The 10,089-nt window shown below is 48.1% G+C and overlaps 1 protein-coding gene across 1 annotated transcript; it reads left to right on the top strand.

The window, feature by feature from the left end:
* The first annotated feature begins 483 nt into the window (after positions 1-483).
* On the top strand, positions 484-7,019 carry LOC117055943. Its single transcript, XM_033165906.1, has 8 exons — positions 484-566; positions 4,902-5,070; positions 5,286-5,368; positions 5,772-5,871; positions 5,971-6,054; positions 6,287-6,391; positions 6,688-6,739; positions 6,994-7,019. Exons 1-8 carry the CDS (start codon positions 484-486, stop codon positions 7,017-7,019), a joined length of 702 nt encoding a protein of 233 aa, XP_033021797.1.
* The last annotated feature ends 3,070 nt before the right edge of the window (positions 7,020-10,089 follow it).

Below are 10,089 nucleotides of genomic sequence, written 5' to 3' on the forward strand. Positions count from 1 at the left end.
CAAGAAAGACCTGCAACCAGTGTTGCAGTGTAGAGGGCTCCTGTTCAGGGTGCCAGCCAGCCACGCCCCCTTTCAAGATGCTCCATTCCACACCCTGTTATTCATTTCTCTCTGCATATTCTCTCTCACTTGTCTGCATTCTTCTCGTCACTGTGGAATGTCGCTGTGATAAAGCAATAAGCAGGATTTCGGAAACGGAGTGCAAAGCAAACCACTCACAAGGCACGGGGTGGAAACTTTAATCTGAGACAATCTGCAGGGTGGAGTTGTGGAAAGAACTCTACGTGGAATAAGCAAGACTTAGTGAGCCCTTCTGCTTTTGGGGTTTGCCGTAGATACAGGATAGAGGGGGTACTTTTAGACTCTGGACTTGGTGGTTCCACAATTATTATTTATGCATTACATTGATATAGCACCTTCAGCCCAGGCCATAGGTTGTTTAACTGCCCAAGGCCTGGGTGAAGAGGCACCTAAAGACACGTAATGAAGATGCAGCCCAGCTGCAGGCGGAACAGCAGGTGCCTCCGAGTTCTGACACAGGAGCATCACCTCTCAGGAGGGGCCAGGTGGGCCCAGGTCCAGGGGGGAGGGTTGCCACGGTGACAAGGACCCCCCTCCTTTGTGACATCTCTTGCTTCTCCTTTAAAAGCCACTGACTTGCAGGTGGCCATTGTGGGTTTGTAGTGAGGCGTGGAGAGAGAGAGAGAGAGAGGAGTTAGTGGCGGTTGGTGGTGGTTGGTGGCGATTTAGAGAGGAGTTTGGTTTGTTGTCATTTTTTCCATTTTCTTATTTTTATTTCATTTGTTACTTTTATTTTATTTATTTTTATTTCTTTTATTCTTTTGTTTTAACACTTTTATTTTATTTTTTATTCTTATTTTAATATTTTTGTTCTTTATTTTTATATTTTTGTGCACATCTGTGCATATTTTGTACATATTTTGTACATTTTATTTTGTACATAGAGTAGTTAGGGTTAAGTGTAGGGTTAGGGCGGGGGTTAGGTGTAGGCTTAGGGGCAGGGGTTTGCGGTTGGGTTCAGATTTAGGCTTGGGTGGGCATTTAGATAGTTAGCTACTTTAGACAGGAGGGTGGGATCTTTTCCTGGACGAAATGGGCAGGCTGTAAGTAGCATTCCTTCCCTTTCTCTCCATCTTGGGGTTGTGTGTGTGTGTGTGTGTGTGAGTCATGGGGTCCCCTGCACAGCCTTGGCTCTCTGGAGAGGCCTGGTCTTTACTCAATGAACTGTTGCAACAGGACTTCCAACTACCACATAGAAGAAGCAGAAAGAAGCCCATTTTACCCACAACACCTTTTAATAAAACGTCACACATATATCACATTTGTGTCACAAACGGGGAGGTTTTTCCGGTGGAAACCTGAGTATCAGGTTTGTCCCTGTCCCTCCCTTGACCCCCACCTTACACCCATTCAGTAAAGCAAAGGAAAATCTATATATCTGTTCCTGTTTCCCAGCCTTGTTGAGTACCCCCTATTGTCCTGGCCAAGTCCCCAATCCATGTAGGTTGGATCCACTCTTGTCCTTGAGATGGCCCCCTATCTGGCACTCAGAGACCAGGAGGGCAGTGATGATCACCCAGGCAGAAGGGTTGCTGTGTACATGGTGTCATGCTTCAGGGATGATGGCTGCCCCTAGCCATATCCCAAGTGCCGCCCCTGGTGCTACAGCATCCTTCTGAGCAGAACAGCATTGGAACAGTGTCTATCTGCTTTTATATGAATGGACTGCTTTTATATGAATATTTGAAGGTTTTCCCGCTGCAACAGTAGGCGAGACTACGACCAGATATCATCTTCTTCTTCTTCTTCTTCTTCTTCTTCTTCTTCTTCTTCTTCTTCTTCTTCTTCTTCTTCTTCTTCTTCTTCTTCTTCTTCTTCTTCTTCTTCCTCCTCCTCCTCCTCCTCCTCCTCCTCCTCCTCCTCCTCCTCTTCTATCACTCGTAGCTGAGTAACATTGACTTCCATAAACAGTGAGTTTTAACCGTGAGTCCGTGAGTGACTGTGGAGGCCAATTCTGGATCCACACGTCCTTCCACAGTGGGGACATAGTTTTCTGGGCGGAAGTTGATCACAGTGAGGGTTTGCCAAGCGTACCTTCCTCTTAGCTCGTTTCTCCCTTGCGTCCTGAGTTGAAACGTCTTCAAAGCCCACGACGCCTTTGGTAAAGGCTGTTCTCCTATTGGAGCGCTCGCAGGCCAGTGTTTCCCAGCCATTGGTGTTTATACAACATGTTTTTAGATTGGCCTTGAGAGAGTCTTGAAACCTGTTTTGTTGGCCACCAGCATTAAGCTTTCCATTTTTAAGTTTGGAATAGAGTAGTTGCTTTGGAAGACGATAATCAAGCATCCGAACCACATGGCCAGTCCAGCGAAGTTGGTGTTGGAGAATCATTGCTTCAACACTGGTGATCTTTTCTTCTTCCAGGACACTGGTATTAGTTTGCCTGTCTTCCCAAGTGATGTGCCACATTTTTCAGAGACACCATTGATGGAATCTTTCAAGGAGTTGGAGATGGCATTTATAAGTGGTTCATGGTTCACAAGCGTACAGCTGGGTTGGTAGTACAAGAGCCTAGACTGAAACGCAAAAGACTAGTTTCAATGGACCAAGAACGGTTTTCATGGCTGGTTCTGACTTTCCTCTTTTGCCAGTGAGAATTCCTATTTGTAGAGCAGAGGCCACGGCTGGTCGGCAGTTGCAGTGCCTGTGTGCTTTGTGCTGGGGGCTGTTTCGCGGCGTGCATTGGTTGCTATTGGAAAGTTATTTGGATAGTCTGAGCAGATTGGTGGAGCTCTACCCTTATTTACTCTTTGGAATAGAAAAGGGAAAGGACTGTGTCAGGATGTGTTTTGTGGGGACATTTGCCGAAGTGAAGGTGTCGATTTGGGGTACAGTCGGAGGGGGTAGGGTGCCTGCTAGAGGGGGAACCCCCCCTTTCCATAAATTCCGGTAACAATGTTAATGAATGACCAAAGCTCTCCCCTCTCCCTGTTGATTTCCTTTGCTTCATGAAATTTATAAACGGCTTGACTGCATGAATGAAGGGGCCAGGCTCTCTGGGTCCTGGCATGGCCGTAGCTCTTGAAGCCAGAGCACTTGGGACCTCCTTTCTCTCTCTGCCAGCCCTTCATGCTCTGGGCTGCCTCTTTCAGGCTCTGATGATGCCCTTCAGGTCACTGAAGTGCAGAGAGATGGAAGGAATTGGTCACAGTGGGCTGGCAAGGATATACGTATTTCTGTTCTGCCAATTCGGTGGTGGTTCCCGGTTTTCTCCAGACGCCCCTCCTCACACACAAACACCCCCTAAGAATTGGGGCTGCCAACATCTGAGCCAGTGTGGGATAGTGGTAGACTTGTAATCTGGGGAGCTGGGTTCGCGTCCCCGCTCCTCCACATGCAGCTGCTGGGTGTTCCTCTTTCAGGCTCTAATGATGCCCTTCAGGTCACTGAAGTGCAGAGAGATGGAAGGAATTGGTCACAGTGGGCTGGCAAAGATCGATTAGGCTCCACATACGTATTTCTGTTCTGCCAATTCGGCGGTGGTTCCTGGTCTACTCCTCACACACAAACACCCCCCAATAATTGGGGCTGCCAACATCTGAGCCAGTGTGGTGTAGTGGTTAAGAGTGGTAGACTTGTAATCTGGGGAGCTGGGTTCGTGTCCCCGCTCCTCCACATGCAGTTGCTGGGTGCCCTTGGGCTAGTCACACTTCTTGGATGTCTCTCATTATTAAAAATTTATAAAAATTTCCAATTAAAAGCACAAATATTACAAGGTCGAACATTTCATTTCCCTACTCCGTCCTCTCCCACCGGAGGGAGCAATTTACCCTTGCCCCCCTCTCACAGGAGCCATTAAAATCATTTTAAATTCATCCCCATTCAATATTCTAATTATTGCTTATTCCCGACCCCCCTACTGGGTCAGGTAAACATACATTCAATCCTATTCCATGACTTCCCCAGCCCCCCCCCATGCTGATTCCATAATCAAATATAATTTACAGTTTTCCTCTCTCATCTTTAAAATCTAGTGTAAATGCCTTTTCTTTCCTTCTAAATAATTCAGTATTTAACATATATATTCTTACCTAATTCAATAACATTTGTCCTCCTTAGCTTCTTTATGCTTCTGTAATTTTTCTAATCACACTTCTTGGATGTCTCTCAGCCCCACTCACCTCACAGAGTGTTTGCTGTGGGGGAGGAAGGGAAAGGAGAACGTTAGCCTCTTTGAGACTCCTTTGGATAGTGATAAAGCGGGATGTCAAATCCAAACTCTTCTTCTTCTCCTCTCCACTCATCTCTTCTAGGATCAGGTGCTTAAGGCGCCTTTTCAGCTGTTGCCACAAGGTGGCCCCCCAGCAAGGCCCAGAGCAGCCCGTGGAGCCAGGTGAGCAAGTGGCAGGCATGGGCGGGGGGGGGGGGGCAACTAGTCAAAGGATGCAAAGATCCAGATGGCCTCATCCGAGCCAAGGTCCATCGGGCCAGGGGCTGGAAACCCAACCCCCCCAGCTGCCAACCTGTTTTGTAGGGTCCAATGAAGGAAGCAGGGGGCAGGGCTGTGGGGCATGGCTGGGGGGGAGCAGTTGTCAGCGGGAGGGTGACCTTCCCTGGGGTGCCCCATTCTGGGGAAAGGAGGCCAGGATTGGCCCCCAAGGCCTGGGGTGTCCCACCCCTGCAGTAGGACTTGGAATCCAGGAGAAAACTCTTGGAATAGCCTTGCCAGGTACTCACCTCTTCCCACGTCCTTCTTTTTGCAGTTCTGCTGCGGTTCCCCATCCCTTCCCCAGGGGTGAGTATCGGAGAAAACAAGAGCAGGGACTGGATCCCTCAGACCTGCCCCCCACTGCCCGGGCTCTTTGCCCCCCACTCTGCAGTCTCAGATGCGGAGTAGCCCTCCCCCCACTTGGAACTGACAGCCTGACGTTTGCATTTCAGCTGCTGGAGGATGAACAGCTAAAACTCCTGGGGGTCATCCAGAGCTGCCAGGCAGCTGAGCTCCGAACCCTGAAGTGCTCCAAGCAGGAGACGGCCAAAGCCATTCTGGTGAGTGATAGGTGGTGTGAGGGACCCCCGCGGGGAGGTGGGGGGAAGGAGGGACTTTAGGGAGGAAGGGCTTCTGCATCTGCGGAGAGGACCACCCTGCCGGCTTAGGGCATGGGGTTGCCATTGCCCTGGAAAGCCAAGCCTGGTGTTTGGGGTTGGAGCTGTCCTCTGGAGGCCCTGGAAAGAGCTGGTTTTCCTCCTCTGTTCTCTTCCAGGACATCTTGCGGCCCTTGGAGCACTCCAGGGTTCGGAGCCCCCTGACCCTGGCCCTTGCCTTGGAGGCCCTCCTCCAGCTAAGGTGAGTGGGGTCTTTGGCATGGGTGGGGTTGTGGGGGGAGAACTCCAGGGGGAGTTCCGGGTGGGAAAGAGCAGGCAGGAGGGAGAAGGGCCAAACACACAAAAATCATGACCGGCTGAGAAATAATCACAACTCTTAACAATTGCATATATAAACAAATATAATATAAATCTCGGACATAGTAATAGATAGGTACAACCATGCAACTGTAGATATATGCCTTCAACATGTGTCCATAAGTATCATGGGATTCACATATTATAGATCAAGGTCCCAAGAGGGATATAATGCAGGTCGTATTGGTTGGCGATGGTTCTGTAGTTATGCCATTCAAAAGAGAAGGGGGCAAGGGAGACTCGGAGGAGGCAGGCAGCGTCAAACCCTCTCCCTTTCATCTCTGCAGTACTATGCACCCCAAATTCAGCAGTGATATGCTCAGTTTGATCCTCCATAGGACCTTGGAGGCAGTACTGGAGGGCCCAGAAATGGAGGAGGACCGAGAGGTATGTCCTTTGTCTTGAATTCCCTCTTTCTTCTTCTTTTTTTCCCACACACTTGCAGACTCTAACCCTGCATTCAAACTCTCCTCTCTTTTCCCGCAGAATCTCAAGCAGCACTACCGGCTCCTTCTGGGAAGTCTCCTCATAGCAGCGCCTAATCCTGGCACCCTCCTCCAACTTCTAACTGTAAGTGTCCCGATGGCATTAGGGGTGGTTTTAGGGTTGCCCCCTCCCTGTCCCTCACCCAACGGACTGCCCTATTTCTGGGGCACAGAGCCTGTTTGGCCCCCCGTTTGGTCCAAGACCAAAGCTGGCAAACCCTCATGGTCCAGAAGTGCCAGGGACTCCGTGGTGGGGGCAGTGGGGGCCACTTTGGCCAGACTGGCCCCTGACTCTGAGACGCTCTTTCCTCCTGCAGGACCTCCGAGGATATGCCCTGGGGGAAAGCGGCGAGGCTCAGGAATTAGCGGCCAGAAGCATTTCATTGCTCCTCAACATTGCCCGCAATTACCCCCGCCTTAGAGTACGTACCTCACTTTCTTCTATTCATTTCTCTGGTTGCTTCCATCCCTCCAAGAGCACATCGCTGAGTGATGCAGCGGTGTGTGTCCCTGGAGCCAGGATGAGGCCAGAGGGTTTTCCTGCCCCCTTCGTGCTGCTGCTGCCCTTCCACCTCTGGCCAGGAGGTTGCAGGACCCAGGGAGGTCCTCTGGAACAAGGGATTGGGCCCAAGACAGAGCGAGACCCGGCTTTCCTGCCTTGGCGCTGCTTCTGTGCTCTCTTGCTCCCATCTGACCCCAATATTTCTTTCCTCTGCAGATGACGGTTATTCGGCCGGACCTGGCCTGCTTCCGGCTGAAGCCTAAAGAAGGTAAGCCCCAACACCGTGGAGACAGCCAACTCCCTTGTCCCTTCTTTGCTCAAGACCCACCTCCCAGGTCTTCTTGCTGGGAGTCCTGCAGAAGCTGCTCCCTGCCTGGCAGGCCTTTCCCACCTGGCCTGGGAGGGCCGCGTCTGGACTGACTCCAGCTACATTTCCAACCTGGGACTGAAGGATGGGTATAAATGTGGAGAATAAAGGCCTGTGGGAAAATCTAATTCTTATTCTCCTTCACTTCCATCCAGACGACATCTTCATTGAAGAAATATAGGAAGAACTATATTGGAAGAATTATATTGGAGAACTGCATTGCAAAATTTGAATAAATGTACATTTTGGATCAGAGCTGTGGTTTGGTTTGCGTATTGTTTCTAAAAGAGCAGCTTTGATAGATTTGCCTTTACCCGGGGACTGAAACAAATTTCTCCTGCTTCCCTAGGTAAAATGCTGCAAATATTCCGCTCTAGTGCCCCCTTTTATCTCATTGAATACGATAAGTGGGAAGGACAAATTTTATAATCTCAGAGAACAGTTTCCATCGCACACAATTACCTATTTTCACACTTGAAAGGCAGGTGAGCCCTGTCTAACTTTGGCCTCGGGGATCCTGCTATATTTGATGTCAACATCTTTCATGTTTTGCCTCAGCTTGCATTTTTCATCCATGCCTGTAGCCCGTTAACTGGAATCTTCGGGGGGGGGGGGGAATGCCACGGAAGGGCGCATCCAGCTACAAACTCAGTGGTATCACAAGAGGTTGGTGGACTTTTTGTACACCAGTTCCTGTACGCAAGAAACTTTGGAGGTTATTTCCTGTGCAGTGGACCTGGAGGAGAGAAGTGCGGAGCAGTTGCTCACGAATGGGGTGTGTGTGTGGTGGTGTGTGTGTGGTGTGTGTGTGGTGTGAATTAACCAATCATACATTAAAAGAGGATTATCTGAAAACAATTTTGCTGGAGGAGAAGCTTTCAGAGACAATCCAAAAGTCGGTCATCGCCTACAAAATAATTTTTGGTGCAACTTAAAGGTAGGCTTCCTTACAGCACAATCCTCCAGTGAATGTGTTGAGAATCCTTTGTAGAGAACCCATCTCATCCAATGCCCTACTGGCTCATTGTCCTGGAGTTTGCGGGGTTTCTGTGTCCTTATTTCTCTTTCCTCTTAATCTATGGTTACCAGACGCCCCCGTTTCTCAGGGACAGTCCCCGGATTTACGAATCTGTCCCCTGACAAAATCCGCCCTTGGAATGTCCCCGGATTTCATTTAATGTCCCTGGATTGATATTTTAAGTGTTGTAGATTTATTAGTAGGGAATGAATGTTGCGTGATTGGTTCAACGGCACATATGGGGACTTCTGGCAAGGCAGCGAGCAGCTCCTGAAGCCAGCCAGAGCCAACTGCGCTCTTCCAAGAGATCAGGCGGGGGCCCAGAGGAAGGCTGCACAACAGAAGAGACCACAGAAGAGAAGATATTACTTCTTAATTTTCTTTAAAAATATATATATATATTTTGAAATAAACTTTTTTCTGTTTTAAAAAAAGGTTTCCCCGGATTCTTTGAAAAAAATCTGGTAACCTTATCTTAATCTCCTCACCACCATCTCTGGTTGTTGTTTTTAATAATAATAATAATAATAATAATAATAATAATAATAATAATAATACCCTGCCCATCTGGCTGGCTTTCCCCAGCCACTCTGGGAGGCTTCCAACAGAATATTAAAATACAATGATTCATCAAATATTAAAAGCTTCCCTAAACACCTATGGGCACAAACTCCAGGAGGGGTGCAGTTTATGAGCATCTTGGGTGAATGAGGGGACTTAGTACCCTGTGGGAACCCCCCGCTCCCCACAATTGCTGGTGGAGCAGCAATGGCAGAGGAGATTTCCACAACAACAAGACCTCTGGGGGTCTCCATCCGTGGTCGGCAGCATCTACAGAATGGCAGAGAGCTTCTAAAAGAAGTAATTTTAGTGAGTCCTCTATATAAGCAGAAATGTAATCTTGGTTGCATTCCTCGTGAATTGTCATTTTTGAACATTTTTTGTGGGGGGGGGAGGGGAAGAGATGTATCAGAGATATAGGGTAAAGATATACTAGATTATAGAATCATAGAATAATAGAATCATAGAGTTGGAAGAGACCACAAGGGCCATCCAGTCCAACCACCTGCCAAGCAGGAAACACCATCAAAGCATTCCTGACAGATGGCTGTCAAGCCTCGGCTTAAAGACCTCCAAAGAAGGAGACTCCACCACACTCCTTGGCAGCAAATTCCACTGTCGAACAGCTCTTACCATCAGGAAGTTCTTCCTAATGTTTAGGTGGCATCTTCTTTCTTGTAGTTTGAATCCATTGCCCCGTGTCCGCTTCTCTGGAGCAGCAGAAAACAACCTTTCTCCCACCTCTATATGACATCCTTTGATGTATTTGAACATGGCTATCATATCACCCCTTAACCTTCTCTTCTCCAGGCTAAACATACCCAGCTCCCTAAGCCGTTCCTCATAAAGCATCATTTCCAGGCCTTTGACCATTTTGGTTGCCCTCCTCTGGACACATTCCAGCTTGTCAGTATCCTTCTTGAACTGTGGTGCCCAGAACTGGACACAGTATTCCAGGTGAGGTCTGACCAGAGCGGAATACAGTGGTACTATTACTTCCCTTGATCTAGATGCTATACTCCTATTGATGCAGCCCAGAATTGCATTGGCTTTTTTAGCTGCTGCATCACACTGTTGACTCATGTCAAGTTTATGGTCTATTCTTGAATGACAACGTTTTGCTTCATGTTCCCTGGTTTCTCAGCTCTGTCTTCCTTATGAAAGTTATCTGTCCCATCTTTTAGGTGAACATCTCCCTTGTCGCCTCAGCTGCAATATATTTATTTCAAAGACGTCTGTACTGCTTTTCGGCATGGTCACTTCCCAAAGTAGTTTAGAACTGGTGAAATGCACAAAAGTTGCCCTCAGTAAGATACAACAATAAGATGTAAGATCCCATGATTGTCAACCTACTGTACAAGAGGTCCAGAAAGAGGAGATATTTTATTAAGATTTGAAGTATGGAGATGCCAACATTTTGGGGGCCTGTGGACACATTTGAAATCTAGAGTGTGTGTTGTGGACCCTGTGATTGCTTCCCTCATCCTTCCTCAAAAGTTAGAAAGAAAACATCACACAGAAAGAAGAGTTCACTGGGGTAAAAGTTTGATCCAGTAGAATTAAGCAGATCTTCATAAATTTCCATGATTATACATGGAGTCCCCTCCAAAAACAAACAATCCAGTTAAAGCTTGTAAACTATAAGATTCAGAGCTTGCCAGCACCATAAAAA

This window comes from Lacerta agilis, chromosome 12 (genome assembly GCF_009819535.1).
Source record: "Lacerta agilis isolate rLacAgi1 chromosome 12, rLacAgi1.pri, whole genome shotgun sequence".
NCBI classification, from domain to species: domain Eukaryota; kingdom Metazoa; phylum Chordata; class Lepidosauria; order Squamata; family Lacertidae; genus Lacerta; species Lacerta agilis.

Excerpts from the sequence above, each read along its gene's own strand:
- LOC117055943 (XM_033165906.1), top strand. The coding sequence starts at position 484 with ATGAAGATGCAGCCCAGCTGCAGGCGGAACAGCAGGTGCCTCCGAGTT. Across the intron at positions 567-4,901 it reads CACCTCTCAGGAGGGGCCAG|TCTCAGATGCGGAGTAGCCC; the intron begins GTGGGCCCAGGT and ends CCCACTCTGCAG. Across the intron at positions 6,055-6,286 it reads CCCTCCTCCAACTTCTAACT|GACCTCCGAGGATATGCCCT; the intron begins GTAAGTGTCCCG and ends TTCCTCCTGCAG.